General features: G+C 36.5%; 1 protein-coding gene across 1 annotated transcript in view; it reads left to right on the top strand.

Annotated features, from left to right (window-relative positions):
• PTPRD (protein tyrosine phosphatase receptor type D) overlaps positions 1 to 27991 on the top strand; it is a 520100-nt gene that overhangs the window by 297393 nt on the left and 194716 nt on the right. The window contains exon 5 of the mRNA XM_049616822.1: positions 25110 to 25298. Within this exon, the coding sequence (XP_049472779.1) occupies positions 25110 to 25298 (189 nt within the window). The remainder of the gene's footprint in view (positions 1 to 25109; positions 25299 to 27991) is intronic.

Raw genomic sequence — 27991 nt, 5'->3', positions numbered from 1 at the left:
TATACATATTAAATCATATAATATACACAACACTCCAGATATGGAAGGTACCATATGCACATAAGTTACATGTACTAACATTAGAGACTTGAATATGTATAAATTGAAATGTAGGGCTCTTATTTTAGGTATTCGAGTAATACACAAGTCCACAGAAATTAAGAACACATTTTTATAAATAGAAAACTATTGTGATTTTTTTGATCCTGGGAAGATGGTAGCGTAGGAGGACGCTGGGCTCACCGCGCATCCTGCTGATCACTTATTTTCCACCTACCCTTGCCTAAATAACCCAGAAAACGGCCAGAAGACTAGCAGAACGGAGTCTCCGGAGCCAAGCACAGACGAGAGGCCCATGGAAGATGGGCCCCTCCGAAGCGGATCTGTGAAGGAAAAGTGAGCTGAGCCTGCCCCTCCTGCCCCTGTGCACCTTACCGGTCCACCCCAGCTAATACACCAGATCCCTAGCACCACAAGCCTGGCAGTGTGCAAGTAGCCCAGACGGGCCACGTCACCCCACAGTGAATCCTGCCCCTAGGAGAGGGGAAGAGAAGGCACACACCAGTTGACTGTGGCCCCAGTGGTGGGCTGGGGGCAGACATCAGGTCTGACTGCGGCCCCGCCCACCAACACAAGTTATTCAAGACAGCACAGGGGAAGTGCAGGCAGTCCCGCACCACTCCAGGGACTATCCAAAATGACGAAATGGAAGAATTCCCCTCAGAAAAACGTCCAGGAAATAACAACAGCTAATGAACTGATCAAAACCGATTTAAACAATATAACAGAAAGTGAATTTAGAATAAGAGTCATAAAATTAATCGCTGGGCTTGAAAACAGTATAGAGGACAGCAGAGATCTCTTGCTACAGAGATCAAGGGACTAAGGAACAGCCAGGAGGAGCTAAAAAATGCTATCAATGAACTGCAAAATAAAATGGAAATGACGACGGCTCGGATTGAAGAGGCAGAGGAGAGAATAGGTGAACTAGAAGATAAAGTTATGGAAAAAGAGGAAGCTGAGAGAAAGAGAGATAAAAAAATCCAGGAGTATGAGGGGAAAATTAGAGAACTAAGTGATACACTAAAAAGAAATAATATACGCATAATTGGTATCCCAGAGGAGGAAGAGAGAGGGAAAGGTGCTGAAGGGGTACTTGAAGAAATTATAGCTGAGAACTTCCCTGAACTAGGGAAGGAAAAAGGCATTGAAATCCAAGAGGCACAGAGAACTCCCTTCAGACGTAACTTGAATCGATCTTCTGCACGACATATCATAGTGAAACTGGCAAAATACAAGGATAAAGAGAAAATTCTGAAAGCAGCTAGGGATAAACGTGCCCTCACATATAAAGGGAGACCTATAAGACTCGTGACCGATCTCTCTACTGAAACTTGGTAGGCCAGAAAGGAATGGCAGGAGATCTTCAATGTGATGAACAGAAAAAATATGCAGCTGAGAATCCTTTATCCAGCAAGTCTGTCATTTAGAATAGAAGGAGAGATAAAGGTCTTCCCAAACAAACAAAAACTGAAGGAATTTGTCACCACTAAACCAGCCCTATAAGAGATCCTAAGGGGGATCCTGTGAGACAAAGTACCAGAGACATCACTACAAGCATAAAACATACAGACATCACAATGACTCTAAACCTGTATCTTTCTATAATAACACTGAATGTAAATGGACTAAAAGCTCCAACGAAAAGACATAGGGTATCAGAATGGATAAAAAAACAAGACCCATCTATTTGCTGTCTACAAGAGACTCATTTTAGATCTGAGGACACCTTTAGATTCAGAGTGAGGGGACGGAGAACTATTTATCATGCTACTGGAAGCCAAAAGAAAGCTGGAGTAGCCATACTTATATCAGACAAACTAGACTTTAAATTAAAGGCTGTAACAAGAGATGAAGAAGGGCATTATATAATAATCACAGGGTCTATCCATCAGGAAGAGCTAACGATTATAAATGTCTATGCGTCAAATACCGGAGCCCCCAAATATATAAAACAATTACTCATAAACATAAGCAATCTTATTGATAAGAATGTGGTAATTGCAGGGGACTTTAACACCCCACTTACAGAAATGGATAGATCATCTAGACACACAGTCAATAAAGAAACAAGGGCCCTGAATGATACATTGGATCAGATGGACTTGACAGGTATATTTAGAACTCTGCATCCCAAAGCAACAGAATATACTTTCTTCTTGAGTGCACATGGAACATTCTCCAAGATAGATCATATACTGGGTCACAAAACAGCCCTTCATAAGTTTACAAGAATTGAAATTATAACATGCATACTTTCAGACCACAATGCTATGAAGCTTGAAATCAACCCCAGGAAAAAGTCTGGAAAACCTCCAAAAGCATGGAGGTTAAAGAACACCCTACTAGCGAATGAGTGGGTCAACCAGGCAATTAGAGAAGAAATTAAAAAAATATATAGAAACAAACGAAAATGAAAATACAACAATCCAAACGCTTTGGGACGCAGTGAAGGCAGTCCTGAGAGGAAAATACATTGCAATCCAGGCCTATCTCAAGAAACAAGAAAAATCCCAAATACAAAATGTAACAGCACACCTAAAGGAAATAGAAGCAGAACAGCAAAGACAGCCTAAACCCAGCAGAAGAAGAGAAATAATAAAGATCAGAGCAGAAATAAACAATATAGAATCTAAAAAACCTGTAAAGCAGATCAACGAAACCAAGAGTTGGTTTTTTGAAAAAATAAACAAAATTGACAAACCTCTAGCCAGGCTTCTCAAAAAGAAAAAGGAGATGACCCAAATAGATAAAATCATGAATGAAAATGGGATTATTACAACCAATCCCTCAGAGATACAAACAATTATCAGGGAACACTATGAACAATTATATGCCAACAAACTGGACAACCTGGAAGAAATGGACAAATTCCTAAACACCCACACGCTTCCAAAACTCAATCAGGAGAAAATAGAAAGCTTGAACAGACCCATAACCAGCGAAGAAATTGAATTGGTTATCAAAAATCTCCCAACAAATAAGAGTCCAGGACCAGATGGCTTCCCAGGGGAGTTCTACCAGACGTTTAAAGCAGAGATAATACCTATCCTTCTCAAGCTATTCCAAGAAATAGAAAGGGAAGGAAAACTTCCAGACTCATTCTATGAAGCCAGTATTACTTTGATTCCTAAACCAGACAGAGACCCAGTAGAAAAAGAGAACTACAGGCCAATATCCCTGATGAATATGGATGCAAAAATTCTCAATAAGATACTAGCAAATGGAATTCAACGGCATATAAAAAGAATTATTCACCATGATCAAGTGGGATTCATTCCTGGGATGCAGGGCTGCTTCAACATTCGCAAATCAATCAACGTGATACATCACATTAATAAAAAAAAAAAGAGAAGAACCATATGATCCTGTCAATCGATGCAGAAAAGGCCTTTGACAAAATCCAGCACCCTTTCTTAATAAAAACCCTTGAGAAAGTCGGGATAGAAGGAACATACTTAAAGATCATAAAAGCCATTTATGAAAAGCCCACAGCTAACATCATCCTCAATGGGGAAAAACTGAGAGCTTTTTCCCTGAGATCAGGAACACGACAGGGATGTCCACTCTCACCGCTGTTGTTTAACATAGTGCTGAAAGTTCTAGCATCAGCAATCAGACGACAAAAATAAATCAAAGGCATCAAAATTGGCAAAGATGAAGTCAAGCTTTCGCTTTTTGCAGATGACATGATATTATACATGGAAAATCCGATAGACTCCACCAAAAGTCTGCTAGAACTGATACATGAATTCAGCAAAGTTGCAGGATACAAAATCAATGTACAGAAATCAGTTGCATTCTTATACACTAACAATGAAGCAACAGAAAGACAAATAAAGAAACTGATCCCATTCACAATTGCACCAAGAAGCATAAAATACCTAGGAATAAATCTAACCAAAGATGTAAAAGATCTGTATGCTGAAAACTATAGAAAGCTTATGAAGGAAATTGAAGAAGATATAAAGAAATGGAAAGACATTCCCTGCTCATGGATTGGAAGAATAAATATTGTCAAAATGTCAATACTACCCAAAGCTATCTACACATTCAGTGCAATCCCAATCAAAATTGCACCAGCATTCTTCTCAAAACTAGAACAAGCAATCCTAAAATTCATATGGAACCACAAAAGGCCCCGAATACCCAAAGTAATTTTGAAGAAGAAGACCAAAGCAGGAGGCATCACAATCCCAGACTTTAGCCTCTACTACAAAGCTGTAATCATCAAGACAGCATGGTATTGGCACAAAAACAGACACATAGACCAATGGAATAGAATAGAAACCCCAGAACTAGACCCACAAACGTATGGCCAACTCATCTTTGACAAAGCAGGAAAGAACATCCAATGGAAAAAAGACAGTCTCTTTAACAAATGGTGCTGGGAGAACTGGACAGCAACATGCAGAAGGTTGAAACTAGACCACTTTCTCACACCATTCACAAAAATAAACTCAAAATGGATAAAGGACCCGAATGTGAGACAGGAAACCATCAAAACCCTAGAGGAGAAAGCAGGAAAAGACCTCTCTGACCTCAGCCATAGCAATCTGTTACTCGACACATCCCCAAAGGCAAGGGAATTAAAAGCAAAAGTGAATTACTGGGACCTTATGAAGATAAAAAGCTTCTGCACAGCAAAGGAAACAACCAACAAAACTAAAAGGCAACCAACGGAATGGGAAAAGATATTTGCAAATGACATATCGGACAAAGGGCTAGTATCCAAAATCTATAAAGAGCTCACCAAACTCCACACCCGAAAAACAAATAACCCAGTGAGGAAATGGGCAGAAAACATGAATAGACACTTCTCTAAAGAAGACATCCAGATGGCCAACAGGCACATGAAAAGATGTTCAACGTCGTTCCTTATTAGGGAAATACAAATCAAAACCACACTCAGATATCACCTCACGCCATTCAGAGTGGCCAAAATGAAGAAATCAGGAGACTATAGATGCTGGAGAGGATGTGGAGAAACGAGAACCCTCTTGCACTGTTGGTGGGAATGCAAATTGGTGCAGCCGCTCTGGAAAGCAGTGAGCAGTGTTCCTCAGAAAATTAAAAATAGACCCACCCTATTACCCAGCAATAGCACTGCTAGGAATTTACCCAAGGGATACAGGAGCGCTGATGCATAGGGGCACTTGTACCCCAATGTTTATAGCAGCACTCTCAACAATAGCCAAATTATGGAAAGAGCCTAAATGTCCATCAACTGATGAATGGATAAAGAAATTGTGGTTTATATACACAATGGAATACTACGTGGCAAGGAGAAAATGAAATATGGCCTTTTGTAGCAACATGGATGGAACTGGAGAGTGTGATGCTAAGTGAAATAAGCCATATAGAGAAAGACAGATGCCATATGGTTTCACTCTGATGTGGATCCTGAGAAACTTAACAGAAACCCATGGGGGAGGGGAAGAAAAAAAGAAAAAAAAGAGGTTAGAGTGGGAGAGAGCTAAAGCATAAGAGACTTTTAAAAACTGAGAACAAACTGAGGGTTGATGGGGGGTGGGAGGGAGGGGAGGGTGGGTGATGGGTATTGAGGAGGACACCTTTTGGGATGAGCACTGGGTGTTGTATGGAAACCAATTTGACAATAAATTTCATATATTAAAAAAAAAACAGACATAAAAAAAAAATAAAAAAAAAAATTTAAAAATCTGGTGGACCACAAAAAAAAAAAAAAAAAAAAGAAAAGAAAACTATTGTGAATTTTTTAAATAACATAACATACATTGAACCTTTAATTTTTGAATTCCTAGAAATACAACAAAAAGTGGACAGGCCTTCTGTTTGTTTCCCTCAACTCTAAATGTCTCCCTGTTATGGTTTTTTGCTCTGAGCTTGGTCCCTTCAAGTTGACCAATGAGGTTTGTATTAGTAGTGCAGTCCTGCATTCACTTGACTGGCCCTTTTTACTCTCCTTTCAGATGTTTCGGATTAGTACATGAATGGAGATCAGAATATAGATAAACTAAATAGAAGCGCTTGAAACATTGGCATCTTCAGGGCGCCTGGGTGGCTCAGTCGGTTGGGCGGCCGACTTCGGCTCAGGTCATGATCTCGCGGTCTGTGAGTTCGAGCCCCGCGTCGGGCTCTGTGCTGTCAGCTAGGAGCCTGGAGCCTGTTTCAGATTCTCTGTCTCCCTCTCTCTGACCCTCCCCCGTTTATGCTCTGTCTCAAAAATAAATAAACGTTAAAAAAAATTTAAAAAAAAAGAAACATTGGCATCTACTTTAGATGATTACATGGCTTGACTCAAGAGTTAATAATAGCATCTTCCTTCTTTTGGAATGATTAAAAAAAGTTGGCTTGATATCCTAAGTTAACATTAGAGTGTTGTTTTTTGTTGTTGTTTTGTTTTGTTTTTTTTAATTAATATACAATTTGAGTAATTTTATACTCTATTTAAATAATTTTCTTTGGAGGGGGCTATTTCTCATTTATTTTGTTTTACTTCATCTTTTCTCTCAAAGTTTGTATTGTTTTCTCATATGCCCCTTCTTACGAGGTAAATATTCACATATGTTTTTACTTATGTCTACATAGATCTAAAGTCTATGACTCTTGAAAAGTGTACATACCCATCACATTTGTTGTTATGTAATAGGATAAACAAAGATACTACTCTATGAGAAAAGTAACCTAAAGAATTTGTCAACAGAGTACTTGATATACAGACACAGCATAGAAAAGTATTCCACAAGATATAATGAGTAAAATACATATACAACACATCAGAGTTTCTAAAGGAAGTTATTTTATCATGCAGAGCCCCTTAAATATGGTAATTCCCATACTCCTCTCACTGTAACTTCTTCCCTGGGTCATCTCACCCGTTCATATGATTCCAACTTTTACTTGCATATGACTGACATTCAAAAGTGTATTTCAAATCTTGAGCTTTCCTATATCTTCCTGTGCCTCTTATATTTGGTAGCATCCATCCCTGCTCAGCCACCTGCTGTTCACCAAAGAACTAAGAAACTTGACTTGAGACATACTTTTACCACAGTTCCCCTTAAATAAAATGAATACTCCTAAACCTGTGGAACATTCTTTCATTGTGTAGCTAATTCATCTGTTCCTTTCTCTTTCCAGGAGTTGCATCCAAACAACTTGCATTAAAGGGAATACGGCAACTTTCTAACTGTTCTTGCTCTTTGTCCCCCACCACTAAACTCCCTTGACAAAGATTGTGTTTTGGAATGTGAACTGTTTCCTCTTATTTCTGTGTTAAAAATGACTCAGCTCTGTGCTACCTGCCAAGTGAAGTCTACAACCCTCCCAAGTTCTCACTGTTGGAACCAGCTGACCATCCCTGCATCATGCTTCAACATGCTTTGCCACATGGTATTCCTAAATCTATCCCCAAACAAATGCACCCAAGCAGTAGCCACGCTCACCCTGAATCTACCACCTACTTAATCTCTGTACATTGATCATTTTCCTGTCCCTCAAAGGCTCTGAGTACATTCCTGTTTATCAAAATTCTATTCATGCTGTTAGGCTGGCTTCTGTGATCCCCAGCAAAATCCATTACTCACCCATTTGTGCTCCCTTAACAATTTATTCTTTCACATATTCCCTTCCATTTACATGCGTGTTTCCACCATTATATTTTAAGATTTTTGAGAAACTGCTCTAGGAGCCCTCAAGTGTCAAACACTGTTTCATGTGGTAAATCAGAGAGGTGTTCCACACATATTTGCTACATTTAACAAAAGGTGCCTGCCACCTAATGTTTGCTAAATGTGAATATAATTTTCTGCAGATAATTTAAGAATGTGCTTTATATAAAAAACATGTGAGTGTATTGCATGTCTTCAGTAGATATATTCATTCAACTTTCTTGTGGAATGAATATTTTCATTGAAGTGATTTACCTTCAATAAAAATAAAATACTAAAGTCACTTTATCCCTTCCTAACATCTCTTCTTTCTTAATTTCTTTCTTTGAGTTAGTGTTCATCAAGTCAAAGGTTTTACACCATACTCTCATAAGCTCACTTTGATGAATTTGGATTTGGTTTATGGTAACTGCAGGTAACTTGAATATTTCTCATAGACTGTTGTGGACAATATCGACTCATTTGTTTGGATGTCTTTTGACATGTTGGACATCATCTCTTTTGGTCATATTTTTTGAAAGATTGGATTTATAGTGTTTGTTTCTATCTATTATAACCTTGCTTCAAAGGGATATAAGTTTAATTTACAGAAGAATGTTCCCTGTGATGAGATAAAATGTGGTGGTTTTGGAGCAGTACGTTTGGAACACACAGCCCACACTAGGGGGCTTCTGTGTCTGTGCTGGAAGTAAACAATAGTTTAGCTCTAAGTCCCTGAAGAGCTCTGTTGTGATAAAGAACAGCCCTATGCACAGTATCTCTAATAGAAGTAATTCAGTTCTTCAGAAAAATCACAACTAGTCCTGAGACTGAATCCAGGGGGAAAATATTTCTCCCACAGTTCTTCAGAAGAAAGACACTGTCATGTTGTAAAGAACATCCTCTGCATCTATACATGTTTAATTCTCTCCACCTTCATAGGACCTACTGCTTCTTCAGGTTCCTCAGTGTAACCTGGGGAATTATACCTAAAGACAAGCCAGTAAAACTTGTTTACTAGCAAACAACAGAAAATAGTCTTGGTATTCCAGTCTCTGATCCTCTAGCTAATCAAAGGATAATTTTTATGTTATGTGAAGGAATGGGTGAGCTTGCATTATTTCAGCTAATTATCCATACTTACTGCTTCACTAGCCAAGTTGTGATAGGTTTTATCCATCAGTTTGAAGTTGAGATCCCTGGTAAGTATAGATTAAAGCAAAACCGGGTGTTTGGTTAAGGAGAGTTTTAAATTTCGACAATGATCTGTGTTAAGGGCAAGTTTGCACATTTCCTTAAGAAAACTAAGGACCATAGGGGCTCCTGAGTGGCCCAGTTCGTTAAGCCTCTGAGTTTGGCTCAAGTCATGATCTCACAGTTCATGAATTTGAGCCCTGCATCAAGCTCTGTGCTGACAGCTCAGAGCCTAGAGCCTGCTTCACGTTCTGAGTCTCCCTGTCTCTCTGCCCCTCCCCTGCTTGTGCTCTTTCTCTCAAAAATAAATAAACATTGGGTCACCTGGGTGGCTCAGTCGGTTGGGTGTCCAACTCTGGCTCAAGTCATGATCTCACAGTTCGTGGGTTCGAGCCCCACATCGGGCTCTGTGTTGACAGCTCACAGAGCCTGGACCCTGCTTCACGTTCTGTGTCTCCTTCTCTCTCTTTCCCTTCCCCGCTCACACCATCTCTCTCTCAAAACTAAATAAACATTAAAAAATAAAAAATAAACAAAGTAAATAAACATTAAAGAAATAAAATTTTAAAAAAAGGAGCATAGATCTGTGTGCTTGGATAGAGCAGCACCCTATACATGGAGGAGGGCCAGGTGAGCATCCATAATTTCAGCTTGAGTTTGCATGAAATAGGTCAGATCTCCTCTCAAACAGGATTGTTAAGAAATTAAGGAACTACCAATGTATGCCATCAAGTATGAATATAATAATGAGAACCTGAAAAACTATTAAGAGGTTAAAAGTAAGAATCCATCTCATTCATTACATTTAAAACAAAAGGCTTCTGGAAAACACAGTGAGAACATTTAACTGTGATTGATCAGTTGTAATACATGAACTTTGGTAACAGAATGAGGTAACGTCTTTATAGATTCTGTCATTGAAAACAGTTAAACACTTCAGGCCATCTACCAAAAAGCATGGCTTTGACTTTAGTTGATCTGCATAGCTATTTTCTGAAAATCAGTGATAAAATCTATTATAGTTGACTCTGTTCTAGGATCTAGTATTATATATTTTATCGGAGTGGTCTAGTTCCTCTCAGAATTATCTCATGTTCTATAATTTATAAATAATTTTAGTGAGACATTTTCTATTTAATACCTACCTTTTGATGAGTAACCCAAAAGGAAATAGTTCTTCTCATTACCGTAGTGGGGTCCTGGAGTAGCTGGTACCCCTGATGAAATCCACCGTGGGTTGAACAGAATAACTAAAAGTTAAATGATCAGAAATGTGTCACTGTGTGTCTGAACAAACAGTAGTCTCCTTGACATGGGGTGGAATATAAGTATTAAGATAAATATTGTCCTCCCTGCCAGGAAATGCATCCAAAATATGAAGAAAGAAATTATGTCTAGGAATGAAAGAGGAGAAAGGGTGAACCAATTTAGCCTTACACCTTCTACAACTTTTTTACTTACAACTGAGGAGATAAGTATTTCAAAACTATTATATTATAGCTAGAATATTCCTAAATCTCTATATTATTATTATTATTATTATTATTAAAATCTCTATCATATTAAAACACACCAGGAAAACTGATATCCTAGGAAGGTTTTGTTTTATTTTGTTTTGTTTTGTTTTCCTAGAACCCTACTTGCCATATTTTAGGAAAGTAGCTTAGGCTTTAGGAGGAGGACATATACCTAAGAGTCACTTGAAAATTACCAGGGAAGAAGGGAGGGAGGGAGGGGGGAAACAAGGGGAGGAATGGGGATGAGGCTGGAGAGATTGGCTTTATTGTGTGACTTAGCTGCATTAGCCAAGAAGCAGATCTGTCATGATTCAAACAACTGAATTCATATGATGTACCCAATAGCTTTTCAGTCAATGGAAGTCTATGGGCCTTCATATCCAGTTCATCAGCACTGGGGAGGAGAAGATGGTCATGGTGGTGGGGGGCTGGGGGTTGGGGGGCTGGGGGTTGGGGGGATATGATAGCCATTAGAAAAAACTAAATTGGAAGTGTCTTTTTCCCACTGAGTAAACATTCTTGATTATATTTTATGTTTTTCTGAGTTAATTCCTCAGAAACTATAGAATGTGCCCATTTGATTATAATTGGCCCATGAAACCTGTCATGTATATTTTACAAAGCTGTATGGCATATTATTTTATCTTTATAACAATAAACACTTAAATAGCTTTAGTTATTTTAGGGATCAGTGACTGAAATACAAGTTCTTACTTCCTTTAGTGAATGCAGATTATTTACTCAGCAGTCTCATAGCCATCATCATTGAGCAATTGAAGCAGCATTAATCTTGCTGTAAACATAAAAACCATCCACTTGTGCTGTGGGAAGAACAGAGGTATATGTGGGCTTTCTATGCCAGTGAATTCAAGGCTGAGATGACTTTTTCACTTGTCAAGTTGCTGTCACTTTGTTAAGAATTAGAGATTGTATGTTTTCTAAATTTGTAACAATATGTCACTCTATTGTAACTAAATGCAAATGAACAACTTTGAGTTGTTTTCAGGATGTTAAGGAAAAGGTTTATTGTATTGCTACTAAGTATCTTGGCATTGGAAACTTGTACCTATTTAATTGGCATGTAGCATATTAAAATGTAACAGCCATGACTTATCTTTAAGGAAATTCGAAATGGCTTGTCTTCATAGGAGTGTAACTCAGATTATTTTCTCTCTTATTCAGGAGGCCACTCACTGTGATACTTTGATATTTACTGAATTTCTTCTCTGGCTAGAGAGAAAATACCCTGACATACCCAGCTGTCTTCAGATTGAAGGAATTAGCTGTTGGTGGGGAGAATTGATGCAAATCCATGGGATCTCCATACCATTCTAGACCGGTGCCCAGGAATTACCTGACACATCCACAGTGAGAATACTGAGCTCATTTGGTATAGGTAGAGCCAGTCTGTTCTGCCTTCCCTCTGAGACAAAGCACAAAGGAAGCAAAGGGTATATTTACCAGCCCCCTCTGCCAGTTCCTGAAAGTAAATATGGATCAGTATTCATTTCCAGATAATTTGTGCTTGGTGCTGTGCTCCATTCTGGGGCAGCTACGCTGGTGAGGAAAAGACAGACTCCAGCCTGCAGGGGTACACATCATCTATTACATAGGTGCCTCGGATAGGTGACTTTATTCCCTAACGGGAGGACATCCTAGCAATATATTATTGAATCCATCACGTTTGTAGACAAGCATTCCTGATAATTCTCCCTGATTCCCCATCTTCAAAATACCACTGAGCCATGTAAAACTGACCTTCCAATTATTCTCAACTATCACAATATCTGCACATATCAAGTCACCACAATGTACACTTTAAATATCCTACAATTTTATTTTCCCATTACATGACAAATAAATGCATCAGTTAGGCATTGTCAATAAAGCTGAAAAAAAAATCTCAAATCTCTTCACTTCCCATCTCCCCCACTACTTACTTGGTATAAGTTTGCCCTTATCTCACCTAATTGGCTTTCCTACATACTTTCTTCTTTTTCCCTGTCCAGTGCATTTTTTACACTGTCGTTCAAAGGATATTTTTCATATGGAAATTGGATATGCAGCTTACCCTCCTAACACACAAGTACGTAGTCACTTAAGTGCCCACACACTTACCTCTATCACTAAAACTTTCCTTTACCTTCTATATGTTTTTAGAAAAAAGACCACAGTTCTTCATGTAATTCCCTCGGGGTTGCCTAAAACACTTTTTGTCATTTGCTGAGCTTAACCTAGTACTGAAGAAGAGCCTTTGGAATTTTATATATGGAGGACTGGTACCTCTTCTGGCAGCAGAGGATATGGGTTTTATTCATGTAATTTTTGGTGACGATTTTGGTCATTGTTGGTAGTTTTTCTTCTGTTATTTTCTAAATGTCTGACTTCCTGTTAAGTAGCACATTAATATTATTAATATATCAAAAGGTACTGAATAAATTTCTATCCTATGTTTACATTTAAATGTGGTATTGTTTTACTTAGTAAGTTTATGTAAAGAGGGAGGAATATTCAAAAATTTTAAAAAATTATACTTATAAATTGATTTGGGTAGTTTCTATACATCGGTAACTTGTGATTCCAAAGACTTAAGAAAAAGTCTCATAAACTGACAAATATAAACTAGTCCCATTTGGTAATTCTTTGGTGTTAAATTGAAGCTCACTTTTGGCATATAAACAGAAAATTATTTGCATATAGGGGGAAGTATCCTCCATAGATATATAATACATTCTTAAAACATACGTTACCTTTAAAGGTTTCTTTGTGTGGTCATGTAGTTTTCATTCTTTGCAGTGAAACATTTTATATATGATATTTGATTTAAGATTTGATCTTTTTATTTTCCAAGGTATTCCCTGAAGAAAACTGTCTTTACCTGTTTTCTCAATCTATCTTCTCCCTTCAAATAGAACAAATACCTACCACAGTTTGCCTTTAAAACTATGAGCAATGCTACTGAGGAGTAAAATAGTGAAATGTTCTCTTCCAAAAAACTTAGACATATCTGAATCACTTTATTTCTGTGTTTGGTGCTATTGCCCACTTCTCTCAATGATTAAAGACCCCAGAATGGCAAGGTTTTTTTGTTTGTTTGTTTGTTTGTTTTGTTTTGTTTTGTTTACTGTGTTGTAGATCGAGGGGAAGAACTGTGAAGAGCTGAGGGGAGGTAAATTTCTCTGAAAATATTTCAAAAGTCTGGCTTGAGAAACGACACTTGGAATTTTGAGACACCGGGATGTTAAGTGGATGCTCTTTTGGTTAAAAGGAAGCAGAGTTCACCTTCTATCTTAACCTTTCTCAGATGATTTCAGAGAAAATTAATAAAGGCCTATCCACTTCACATTTTTACTTCTGTAAAGAAAATCTGACAAATTTTTTACAGTATTGATATCTCTGCATTTTCTTGTCATGAACTTGCCTTGCTCTGGAATTATCACTCAAATTTGTTCACTGTTCAGCATTGAGAATTGAATTTTGTAAGTCTTAATTTTATAGGAATTTATGTATTTCAAGTCCTAATGATTTTCTGGTATTATCGTCATTGGTATAAAATTGGTAACAGCTGGAATGTCAGTTACCTAGTTTTCGTGTTCAAGAGGACCTCAAATGAATGTGTATTTAGGAAGATTCTTCAGAGTTGGGACAAAAGTGTTTGAGTACATGCAGCTATTCAGAAGCCCTGGGAGTAACTCTAGTACAACTGAGATGTTAATGAGATAATTTAAAGATTTGTAAAATTTCATTTATTTATGATAATATAATAATTTACTTTTATATAATTTTAGAATTTTGAAACAATCCCAGTCTTAGTAAAAAAAAAAAAAAACTGGATATTACAATACAAAGAACTTTTCCTATATTTGAGATTAAATTAATGACAGCATCCTTATCACCCTCAAATATCTGTATGTCTCCAAACAAGGGCATTCTCCTACTTGAGTACAATGCAACCATCAGAACCAGGAGGTAAATATTGATGCAGCATGCCCATGCAGCCTTCACATTACATTTTAGCAGTTCTCCCATCTGGGAGTTACCACGTGTCCTCTGCAAATTGCTCTGATTGTCGTCAAAGACTCCAGTTCAGAATTACACTTTGCCCTTAATCGTCAATCTGAAAGAGTTACTCAAGTTTTCCTGTGACATTCGTGATCTTGATAGCTTTGAAGATAACAAATTTGTTAACTCATAAAATGTTCTCATTTGGGGTTTGCTGATGCTTGCTTTGATCATATTTAGATTATGAATCTTTGGCAATAATACTGTCTTACTCAGTTCAAGCTGCTATAACCAAATGCCATAAACTGGGTGGCATATAATCAGAAATTTATTTCTCATAGTTCTAGAGGCTGGGAAGTCCAAGATCAAGTTGCTGGCAGTTTGGTGTCTTGTTGGAGCCCACTTTCTGGTTCACAGAGGGTCATCTTTTGAATATGTGTCCTCAGGTGGAAGTGGCAAGGGCTCTCACTGGCATCTCTTTCACGAGGCCACTAATCCCATTCATAAAGGTTCCATCCTCATGCGCTAATCACTTCCCAAAAGTCACACCTGCAAATACCATCACATTGGACGTTAAGATTAAAAATGAATGGGGGGGGGCAGGGCAGGGGATACAAACATTTAATCTATTAACAAATATCATGGAAGTGATATGTTTTTCTCAACACATGATTTTGATCTGTTTCATTATCTGTGTCAACTTCATTCTCTTAAGGTTGTTTTTGTGAGTCTTCTCAATTTTAAAGTTACTCTCCTTTCTATTCAATAAATGCCAGTGAGGGGTTACCTTGGGACTATGCAAATATGTAATTCCTCCTGAAACTTTTCTATTTATTCATTTATATCAGTATGGACTCATGCCTTTTTATTTTATTCAATATATTATAATTTGTATATGTACTTTGATGTTCAAATTGTCCCACATTGGGCTAGTGAGAGCCCCATCAAGCTGGCATCTTTGCCTTTTCAACATGTCTTTGTCATTCTTCGAGCACTTGCGTACATAACAGATATTTTAAGTATGGCTTGTACTTTTTTCTTCTCCCAGTACTGAATGTAATCAGTGATTTCTTCAAGGAGCTCTGCTTCCTTTTACTAGACAGTCATATTTAGAGAATCTGATGCAAGCTCTAGATGCTATGTGTGGCCATTGCTATTAGGTATTGCTGCTTCTCACCTCTCTGGACTCACACAGATAGGGAAGATGTGTTTAGTAAGTGTATATAAGGAGTGAATGTATGTGTGCATGCACACTCATTTACAATTGTATTCATTTTTATATCGGTGTGTATGTTTTTAAAAACATGAGTTCACACCAATGCCTTCACTGCCAGTCCACACATAGCTTATTCTCGTTTTCCTTTTTATACAACTGATAGCTTAAAATTTTTATTTACAGTTACATTCACCACAGTACAGTGGAACAGCCAGGGTTAATCTTTTTTTGGGCATTGTTGGATTTGAGCTCATTAGAATTTTTGACTTTTACAAAGCTGGCAATTAATGGAGGCAGGAGCCAAACCCAGATCCCTTTCCATGTTTATTATTTCTGTCTTTGTGTCTCTCTTTCTAAAAACACAGTAATTAAAATATTATACTTCAGCTTCATTGTGCATTTTTGCCTTTCTTTTCTTAAAAAAACTGATATTATGACTTATATAGAAATTTATGTAAAAATGTTACTTATTTTATCATTCAAACTATGGCAAAAACTTTTGATCTTGACACCAGCTTATTATTAAAAATAATGGAAAGCAGTGAGATTTGTGAAAGTAGATGGGCATTAGATTTTGTTATTTTGATGAGACTTGCACTCCAGGGAAGGGAATAAAAGCATCATCCTGATTCCTAAATATTTGTTTAAACATCCAAGAATTAATAATGTTTTTAAGTAGGAGAGGATACTTCTATATCCCCATGAATGCCTCTAATTTTGGATCACAAAAAGTGTGATCATTTGCTAAACCCAAACACAAATAACTAATAACTGACTTAAAGCCACGTGAAATTGTAGCTACCACATTTATACAAATAATATAAACCAACTGGGTTTGTGTTCTGCTATGTAGACTATTGCTTTGTGATTTGTAGGATAATTGCATACATTACTTCTAAATAAGTTTGCTTTATCTCTGCCAAGAATGCCTTACAACATCCTCAACATGTGAAGAATATTTCAGAAAATGGAGCTTTGCTCTGAGATGCTCTGTGGGTAGTTGGTTAGTATGCTGAATATTTAGTAGCTGCTAATAAAGCTCCTGTCAGCTGATCAGTGTCCAATTTTCTATTCTTTCATGGCATCATTCTATGAGAAATCTTTGGAGATTCTAGTGCTCCGTAAGCGCCCTTAAGAGATACCTAAATCCACTCTGAAATAAAAGCTTCTCCGATTGATTTAATAGCTTTATTAAGACAAGCATACCATCTGTACATAATAACTTGCAAAGAGGATCTTGGACTAAATATTCATCATATCTTGTTCATAATTACTTTTGGAGGCCAGATCTTATATTTATTAAATATTCCATTTGGTTATCATTTATTAACTGGCAGTTTTGTCCTACTTTAGATAACTTCTTTCTTAGAGTAGCCTTTAACTTATAATTAGAAACTACTTTATTTATATAATTTTTTTCAATTTCATTCATATGAATATCATTTTGATAATGGCCCAGGAGTCCAACTTTGCTGGAAAACGTTGATTTAGCTTTTACGTCTTTTCTTTGGAGTTTTCTGTTTTCAGTCCCTTATTCAATACACTTGCAGGAAGATTGATTTTGAATAATACAGTCATGATGTCAAAACAGTACAAATTATACTCTGCTGCATCTGGAATGGTGAAAATAAAAGCTTTATTTACATTGTTTTCTTTAAGAAAAGAATAATAAATGTTTTTTCTCCATTTTCAGGGACTGTATTCTGGAAAGAAATGGTTCTTGTTTGTAGCCTGATACCATGGTTTATTCTGAAAGATAATGACTTGAAAACTCATTTGCTGTTCAACAAAGTAGCAAATACTCTAACCAGTAACCCTCCAGGTGCTAGCCAGAGACCCTGATCTGTCTCCTCTCCCAGACAAAGATATTTGGGGTGGTCATTATTGGCTCCCGTCTTACAGGGAGACCTCTGTGTGGCCTAAGGTCATAGAGTTGATATGTTGGGTCTACTGATGTCTAGTGTCCTGTCTTTTGGCATCTGCTCAGAACCAAAGTTCTAACATTTATAACCCTTCTTAGATAATTAAATAGAAATTACAGAAGGGTTAACGACATGGGCACAGTGCTGAATTTGAGCTCTCTAGAGAAAATTATTTGATATTTATCATCCTTTTCACAATTTTCCATTTCTCCTGCACATTTGATTGGCTAGCATACATGGCAAATATTTGTCTCTATCTGGAAGCAATGCTAAACCAATGAGAAGCCAATTAATATATATCAAAAGATTTTTTTAAATGTAGAACTTTTTTTAAAATTATCATTACATTCCATGGAACTTTAGTCCTTTCTGCTTGAAAAAAAAATTAAAAATAAGCAACTATTCAAATCATTTTTGTTGTGCCTTCCATTATAGGTTGACTTTGATAAAGAGTTCTATCACTGTTTTTGATGAATATTCAATGAACACCTATTGGCATAGAGGAAGCATGCTGAAGTACAAATATGCCAAATCTAGAGTTAAAAGCTTTTCTTTTATTTTTGCTCTATGTGTGATCTGGAACAGTAATTTTGCTGAGTCTTTGTTTTGTGTCTACAGAAGATTGTAATTATGATACCACCTTTGCCTATCTCAGGGAACCTTAATAAGGCTCGGATGGTTTCAGTGTTTTCTGTCATTCATAGCAAAGCTTTTCTGTCTCAAATATTTAGAGCTATTGTTTTAGTTCATTTTTGGGAACATCATATGACAATATGGATTTGTTTTATTTCTGCTGTTGATTAATCAAAGAACGTAAAGCCTTGTTCAAAGGGAGAAATGAGGGCTTTTATGAGCTTTGAAAAAGTTACTTGATTGCAGATATTGCTTTCTAAATTCACTTGCATGTCAGGGTGCCTCTGTGGCTCAGTCGGTTAAGCCCCTGCCTTGGGTGCAGGTCATGATCTTGTGGTTTGTGGGTTTGAGCCCTGCGTTGGGGTCAGTGCTGACAACTCAGAGCCTGGAGCCTGAATCTTTGGATTCTGTGTCTTCCTCTCTCTCTGCCCCTGCCCCGCTCTCACTCTGTCTCTTTCTCTCAAAAATAAAATAAACATAAAAAATAAATAAAGTCACTTGCATGTTTAGATAATCCTTGTGGGTATTTTTGTTATGATTTGCATAGAATATTCCCCATTTACAATTTATTGCTGCAGCTTTTGTTATATCAAGACTTGGAGTCACATGCCTCTGTTCTGTAAGTCTATCATAGGATCTTGGGATTGAGTAAGTGTAGATATGCTAATATTTTACAAAATGCCAGACACCAGTGCCAGGCAGTGCTAGCCACATTTATTGCATTATCTCATTCAGTCCTCCCATCTATGAGCTGGGTACTATTCTCACTCCCAAAGAACCTAATTATTCTGCAGATTTAATTAAATCACAACAATATAAAGGTTCTCTAGATTTCTTCATACCCAGTGCCTGGCCCACAATTGGCGCAACAGAGACATTTAATAAATATCTATAGAATGAATTTACCATCTATTGCCTGCTCAGTAGATTCTTCAAACTGATAGTTCAAAAGCTCTTTTTTCTTTTAATTTAATGCAGTTTTCATAAATAGGAAAACATTTTGTTATGTGACCACCTGACCACCACCATATTTCAACTTTTCAAGATAATTTTCACTTTTTCCTAAGTATAAAAACATACTTTGTGTGGCACAGATTAGTACTGTTTCTTTAACAGGTGGAGATGCCTTGCAATATATGTAAAGGGTCTACCACTAAGAAAATATTCCAAATATGATCCATCTAACATTTGGCCTTTCTTTTGTTAATGAAATCTTTCCTTAATCCCTTCATACTTCAAAACAAAAACAAAACTTTAGAGCTTGTAGAAGATTACACTGTGAACACACTTAAAATTTAAGATACATAGCCATTGAGAAATCTTTGCTCTTGTGAGTGAACCATGACCTGAGTGTTTGCCCCAACATACAACTGAATGATTCATTTGGGTTTTACCATTAGCTTGAACATCAACAATTTCATTTTTCTAAAGATGACATAACAGAGTTTTGGTACCATATTCTGTGGGTTCTTTTGAGTTTCATTATGTTTACATGTATTTTTTTTTGTTACATGATTGGCATTTTGACTTGTAGGAACTTACAAGTAGTGTATGAAGAGAGCCTTTCTATAGAATTAGATAGCAGGAACTGAAATGTGTGTTCCCAGTGCAGTAACTGCACCAAATTGTAAAAGGAACCAAGCATGACTTGTGCATCTTAACCAACGAAGATTGTTTGCTAATGAAATAAAATTTATGACTATAAAAATAGCCCTTAAAGACTATTTTTGTGAGTCTGGAAGCCTCATACTACTTAAGACACTGTAAAAAATAGAAGTTATAAGAAAGTTGTATGTCTCTTAGATGTAGAACCAAATTGCGGAGGCCAAGCATATAGCCACAAAACAAAGAATGATTTACTGGTTAAATGAATGATATGAAATAAACCCGATAGGAATTCAGAGATGCCACATGAGTGAGTGCTGAGATGTTTGTCGAGATTCCCTAAACGTATGTACTTGCAAATATTTCTTGTACACTGTCTTGGTTACAAAGGAAATATCACAAAGCCCTGCCCTCCATGAGCTTATGAGTTCAAGCTTACTCATTGACTTATTAAGGGATTGATTGATAACACCAGTTGAGAGATTTTTTAAAAGGAGCCACTATGAATTGTTTGGTACTCAGAAAAGTGATTCAGGAGGTTGAGTTCTCTAAGAAAAAAAAAAATAATAATCTACTTATCTCTTACTAAAGTTTCTGATTTTGCTTTATTACACTACCTTTCTCATCAATACCTCTACATCATCCATAATATTTAAATGATTGAGTATACTTGCCAAATCTCTTAATAGTGCTTTTGTAAAGGCATATTGTTGATGTAATTGATGTGATAAATTGGAAATGTAGCACCGCGGCAAATAGTCTTTCACTGAAAACTTCTTTAATCAATTGGGACCAGAGTCAGAACACCTGTATGTTTGCATTCATTCATGTCCCAGCAAGAATAGGCAAGAAGAACTGCTTTGGCCACCTTGGATGGACGCTATGGCTTTAGCAGGCAATTTAATTGTGTGGTTTCCTAACAAATACAAGAGGTTCAGTGTTTGTGGAATTAGAGCGCAACTAAAAAAAATCATTAAAATCATTTATGGATGAACAATGAAAGTAGTTTAACTGAGCAAATTATGCAAAAGCTTGTATCTGATCGTTCACAGATACCTAAAGCATGACTCCTTACAAAACCATGTCAGACTATTTCCCTATACATTCCTTTCAAGTCCTGGGTATGTCAGGGGTTATTAACACAAGTTCTGGAGAAATGGGAAGTTAATTCTAAACAGCGCTGATGTTCATGTTTCCCTTTCCTTAATGGAACTGTAAGTTTCATATCCGCATATTTCATTATGATACCAAACGGATTCAACGAATATGCTGTATTTCCAGGTCTATTATAGCTGCCATTCCAAACAAAATATGTCTAACTTCTATGATTCACTAAGCACAAGTATGTAGTAATCTGCCCTTTAATGGCCTCTCAAAATGACAGACCAAATGGCTTTGTGAAGGTCAAGTCTGATTTAAATTGTTGATGAATTAGTAGCTAATTCTGCATGATTGAATATTAATATGGAACAGTGATAAGTAAGGCACTTTAAAGCTTAATGAACACATTAATGAATAGGACAAAATGTTTTTCTTTTCACCTCATGTAAAAGTTTAAAGCTGCTAACATATTGACGATTTGTTAATTTTTGATAGCTGCTTTTTTTTCTGTAAAAGTTTATGTGGTTAAGATATAAAATATATTGATTTTCCCCCAAGTTCCTGGTACTACACATTTGATGAGTTGTCAAAGTTGATGTTATCAAATGGCCAAAGCAATTTTATATAAATCACTAATAAATGTAGAAGGTGAAAAAAAAAGCAATTAACATCTTCTAAACTACACCCACTGAGATAAGCATTCCAATTAGAAATTTCATTATTTCTACAGTTCGTTTTATGTTGAATACTGAGTTTTATTGCCAAATACCTGACAGTCAAATTGGAAACAAGCCACAACTGTCAACATATAAGAGCTCTGGCTATTTGAATCTGTTACATTGTGATGTTTCTCATGAAAAATTAATGAAGAAAGTACATTCAAAAGAGATTCTGTGCAAAGGTGGGGGATGGATAGAATTTAATTACCCTTATTAAAAATAGGAAAGGAGCACTCTTTACATCCTCTGTCCGATTAGTATGCAAGAAAGATTATCTTTGTTGTGCACTTGTGTATATGAAAAGGGGGCTCTGGAGTGTTCTTTATGAGCCAAGAAGGAAAAGAAAGGTCATGCAAATGTATTAGACTGCTTTTGATAGGGCACAAGTCAATTTTGTCAGCTCTCCCTAAGGTGAGGATTTCATTTCTTATAAATGGTTATTAATTCTAGATTTCTTTAGTAAGAGCCTTCAGTAAGTGGCTCAACAATCTTAAGTCTTTGACACTTGCCACTTGATACTGAATAGTGGTGTGGTTCTTCAGAGATGAACGTGTAGAAGAAAAGTAATGGCTAGTGGGTCAATGTTAATGCATGCTAATGTAACTAGTATTTAAATGCCTGGGGGTAGATACAATGCCCTGAGAAATAGAGAAACAGCTCAGGAATCTCAAGGTGAGTTTTTATGAACCTAAGTTCGTAGTGTTAAATATGGAAAAGATAACAAAATCTAAGAGCTTTTTAAGAAACTCATTTCTAGGTAACTAAGCCAGTGTTGTTGACTTTGGAGCACTCCAGGTAAAATGCTTTGAAGCATTTTGGGTCACTAGACACCAAGAGAGATGTTTAATATGATGTGTGTAATACAATGGCTATTGATCTATCTGCTTTTTTTTTTCAAGTAATATTAGAACAATGCTATAGGTAGAAATATATCATATTGACGAAACTTAAAGACACAAAGAACAGACTGATGAAATTCATTTGGAGTACATTATCAAAATTAGCCTAATTTGCAAAATGCTCTATTCCATTTGTAATTTTTAACTTTCCCTTGGAGCTCTGAAAAACCATCTTGAAATTTCATCCTTAACTATTGTTTCTGACTTTTGTCCTCTAAAGGCCTTCTGCTTGGCTGATGATGTGTGAGCATTCACATAAACAGGATGTATTCCTGCTTCCTCGAAAGAATCTTTCAACCTAAGTAAAATGTAACTCATGGTAGTGAATTGTTTTTATAACTTTTTTTTTGTCTCCAGCTGTAACTAGCTGGTGGGACAGGTAAATATTCTCTAGTGAATTTAGATGTCAAGCCCAACTTGCCTTAGCAACGTCTATTGGTCTTTCATAATCTTCCTGCAGAAGAGCTAGGGTCCATACCTGCCTGTTCTGTTTGCCTCCCCAGTTTCTCTTATAACAATCTGGACTTGTTGAGAGAAACCTTCCCCTTATTGTGTGCTTTATTCTTTGATAATAGTTTGACATTTGTTCACTAATCACATTCAAAATCTCTCTCTGTAGTCCTGAACTATTTCTCTGATCAAGTCTCTACCAGAAGTAGTTTCCCACTATATATAGTAGAAAAACATATTTCTTTCTTTTCTTTTCTTTTCTTTTCTTTTCTTTTCTTTTCTTTTCTTTTCTTTTCTTTTTTTCCCTTTCCTTTTCTTTTCTTTTTTTTAACCACTAGGTTATATTCTTATTTAGGCTTGGGAATCATTGGAGGTTCTCTGAAAAGTCTGATAATACAGACTAGTTTGATGACAAGGGATTTGGATATAAATGAGATCTGGAGGAACTCACAGTGTAGGGAGATAAACTCATAATAATAAATACAAGAAAATGGATTTTAGTTAATCACTGCTACAATAGCTCTGAGGAGGAAAATATTACATATATTTGAGAGGGTTTTTATTATAAAGAAGGTGATTTTGGCTGCATGGCTTTCCAGAGACCCAGAGTACTTATTGTACATGATTTGTCTAGAAAATGGTAAGAGTTACAGTGTGAACAGAAGAAACTTTGCTATGGGGGATATCATCCATGAGAGATTGAGAAAAATGGGGACTGATTTAAAAGGATTTTGCTAGCTAAATTTAGGAGACTGAATTTATCATGTAATGATAGAGGGGAGGCAGTAGAGGACACATATATTTGACTGACAACACAGCAGAAGCATCAAAATAGAGCCTTTTTCCTAGAAATTATAATGCAGACTTCAGCAATACTCATAGGATCATACCATAAATTGCAGGTGACATCCTAGGAGAAGTGAGATGCCCTATTTGATGATTTCTAACTTTTTTTCTCACTGGTGTTTGCGCTTTTGAGTAATTTTGGAATTGATGGCTCATGAAAATTAATCAAAGATCATGAGGGACAGTTGATTAAATTAATCCCAGACCCAGTGAGAACTCAAACTATTTCATAGTGGTTTTCAAACAAACTGCTAAGTTCTAATTTGGATAATAATCACATATATAACTAAAATTCCTTCAAATTAAAAATTTCTTCAAGATAGAATATACCTTTCTAATGCTGGCTGGAAGAACTGGTAATGTAAGTTATTAGTGTGGATCATCATGCTTGGGGGATTTAAGAGGAATTTAACTTCTCAAGATCCAAGATCTGGGACAATTTTGATATAGGATAGGGAGAAGTGAACTTTGGATGAGTTGAGGATTCAAAATTTAGGAATTTGAACTCTTAATGACTGAAAATGGTATAGGCCTTTGGAATGGAGGAAAATACTTTCTTACTCTGAGGAATATACACTTTTGTGTTGCTTTTTCTGAGTTTCTTTTCTTCTTTTGTAAGGGAGTCTTTTTCAGACAATTTTCAGATTAATGGAAACTCCCTACAAAGAAATTCATTCAAAAAAAAAAAAAAAAAGAGAGAGAGAGAGAGAGAGAAAGAAAAAGAAATTCATTCAGGTTGAAGTTGACCCTTATGAAAAAATACAGAGTTTTACTTAAAAATCACAAGAAAAACAGCAGATTAGAAATGAGGTAACTTAATCCAGCTAATCTGCTTATTCCCCAGATGCTCTCCAAAAGAGCTCTACTGGACGCCATCGTTTTCCCTCAACAGAAAGTTCCCTAAGTGCTTATACTCGTGATGTTCCCATCTTTCTGGCCAATTCCACTTGTTCTTAATGCCCATTTCAGAGTCTCATTTGAAGCTGACCTCACTGACCTCCTCCAGCACACATTCTATAATTTCTTCTTCCCCCACGATCCTAGAACTAGATGTGGTTTTTCATCATGTACTTTATCACATGTATCTGAGCTCTTTGTTAGAGTATTGGTCTCTTACATAGACTGTGCATTCTCCTGGCCAGGAACAACATTGTGACTGTATCCTAATCTAATAATGCAATGCTGCCTGGTTTGTGTTAGCTTCTCAACAAATGCCAAATAAGGCAAGGGGAAGGGGAAAGATTAATGGACAATAGCTCTTGAATTTTGGGCATCTGACTTATTGACATGTTTGTATCACCTTTTGTCTTGCAGAGGATCAAATTCCCAGGGGCTTCCCTACCATTGACATGGGCCCACAGTTGAAGGTGGTTGAGCGTACACGCACTGCCACCATGCTTTGTGCAGCCAGTGGGAATCCGGATCCAGAAATAACTTGGTTTAAAGATTTCCTGCCCGTTGACACAAGCAACAACAATGGCCGTATTAAGCAATTACGATCAGGTAGGGTCTTGTTACTGTTTCCACTAACTCTTAGAGAATTTTTTTTTTAGCTTTCTTTCTCTTTATTTTTATTTTAATTTGATTTGATTTAATTTTAATTTTTAGGTATTGATTTTTCTCCCTCTTCTCTTTCTCTGTTATTTAATGTGTTGTCCATGTTTGTGATGTCATAGCCTGTTTCAGAGTCTGTCTTTCTCTCTGTGTGTTTTGCAGCTTCTGTTTAATCCACATTGCTCACTGCTGTGACTGTATTTTTGATGATTTTTTTTAATTTACTGCTTTTCTGCAGTATTTGATGGATCCATTTTCTCCTCTTTCTTTCTTCTCTCTCTGTTTTCTTTTGAAACAAATTTATTTCAACATTGGACTTCATTCAGAACTTGCAAGGAGCTCCAATGGTTGTATCCATTAAAAACCAAAATATTCATATTAAACACCAAAATGATTCAATTTTATTAAAGTGTGTTTTCTCTGTCTCTTATGCATTTGAACTCATCAAAGTACCAAAGTTTAGTTAAGTTTGGTCACATCTGCTTTCTTATCACTAATACATAAATGACAGAAATGTTATCTCATGGGTAACCAGATGTATTTTTTCGAAAGTCCTTTACAAAATACCAATGCAAGGAGGGGATTTTTATTAATATTATTGTTATATTCTTGTGAGTGAGCATTTTCTACACATAAGCCACAGTAGTGTGCGCCCACACTAAAGAGTTTTGAACCCTCCAGTGACTGGATCTACAGAAGTCTGCTTTTGGTGTAGACTCCAGCTTTTGCTGCTTCCTCCTCTTTCCCCTGGCTGCCCTTTTCTCCCTCTCCCACCCCCATCCCAAGTTCATCCCTTTGCTCTCTTTAGATTAAAGATAGAGATAATTCTAAATTTCTTAAGTTTTAGAGCCTGTCCCTAGGCAATTTCACCGGGACATGTAGTAATAAGCTGTTTACTTTGACGTTGGGAGTTATATTGATATAGAATTCTAAGTTGTTTAACTGCCTGTCTTCCCAGAATTCTCAGCTTTTGACCTGTCCTGTGATGTTAAAGCGTCTTGTTAACTGCCTTTTTTGCTTGTTGTCAGCAGAATTGTGTAGATTAGCATTCTGTTATTGTAAATAAAGAATTAATTATTCACATGTAACATAGATGATTTAGTATATAAAGCTTTAACTCTGAAAAATTTGTACCAAATTATAAGGAATATAATAATATTTTTATGCTGTCTTTCTTCTCTCCGTATTTAAATCTCCAGAATCTATTGGTAAGTGCTTAGTTCTGAAGCGCACTTCACCCTCACTAATTTCCATATCCAGAATATTATTATTATTATTATTTTATTATTAATAAAATGCATGGCATGCATTTTACTAACTGTCAGTGTAGACACCAGATCTCGGTAGTGGCGCGCACACGCACACATCCACAGATCCGTTATTGTAAGAACACTGTGTACAAAAATAAAATAATACACAAGTTATATCACACAAATGTAGCATAGTGAGTAGCATAAGATATTCAATCAACAGTGTTTGTTTCCAGTTAGTCATTAGTATTTCCTATAACAGTATATATATATGCGTACCTATATATATACTTAAACAGATTAGCCAGGATTTTTCCTAAACTATGTCTTTAAAAAGTATCGTTTAGTTTTTTGGTTTTTTTTTTTAAGAATATGAGGCATATAAGATATAATTCTAATCCTATATGACCCCAGACCTATGAACTCAGTTGTTTCTCTGAGAAAAGCAATGCTGCCTATTGTGGTCTTTGCCCTCTGTGGTATAATGCAACTTGCTTTTATAATCTAATAATACTATCTAATATATTCCTGTTTTACCAGTATAGTAATTCAAGTTTCTTTTAAGACCTTATTTAATTCTGTAAATCTAATTTAATTCTTCTCCCCAGCCCTAGCCTCCTCCTTCTCGTACTAATGCTTCTTCTTTCTAATCTTATTTGCATTCATATTATCCACCCAGGTGGTACACCAATAAGAGGTAAGAGTGCTGAACTAACGTTCACAGAATGATCTTGCTCATTCTTTCTGTCCTGTCATCACTCCCATCTTTGTCTTGTTTTCAAACTCATTCCAATAATATGTCCATCAACTTTATTTTTCCCCTTTGTACTGTTTGGTTATGATCAGTGACTCTCATATTGTGAGTTTTCCTTTTCTTTTTCTTTTCTCTTTGTTTTGTTCATTTCTTTCTTTATGGAGATGATTATTTAAGTTGTGATATGCTTCAAAGAAAGCATATCCAGGTCTTTAGACCACAGACCAGTCACAGCGTACCATCTGTCCCTCTTTTTTTCCTTTTCTTCTTCTTCCTTTTTCCTTTTTTTCTTTTTTTTTTTTTCTTCTTTTTCCTTTTTTTTTGTCCAACCGGAGAAAAAAAAAGATCATTTTTTTCTTCCTTAGCTGTTCTTGTTCTGGACCAAAGCCAAGATGGTCTGGAGAACAGTGGCAGACATGCAGAAGACAGCCTGGAACATCTGCTTTTTGTCTTTATCTTTCAAAAGGTTTTTGCTTTTGTTCTTCAATTCTTTTTTCTCTTACTGTCTTAAAAGTCAAAGAATGACTCCCCTTTCCACCTGATCCCACTCGCCTACAACCTGACAGCAATGCTTTTTTCCCCCCACTTCTTTTTTTCTTGGATTACTCGCTTCTGGATTTTTGGGTCTTCTGTCCTTC

The sequence above is a fragment of the Panthera uncia genome, chromosome D4 (genome assembly GCF_023721935.1).
Source record: "Panthera uncia isolate 11264 chromosome D4, Puncia_PCG_1.0, whole genome shotgun sequence".
Lineage (NCBI taxonomy): Eukaryota > Metazoa > Chordata > Mammalia > Carnivora > Felidae > Panthera > Panthera uncia.
Note: the sequence above shows the minus strand (reverse complement) of the source record. Positions and strands in the feature narration are given on the sequence as shown.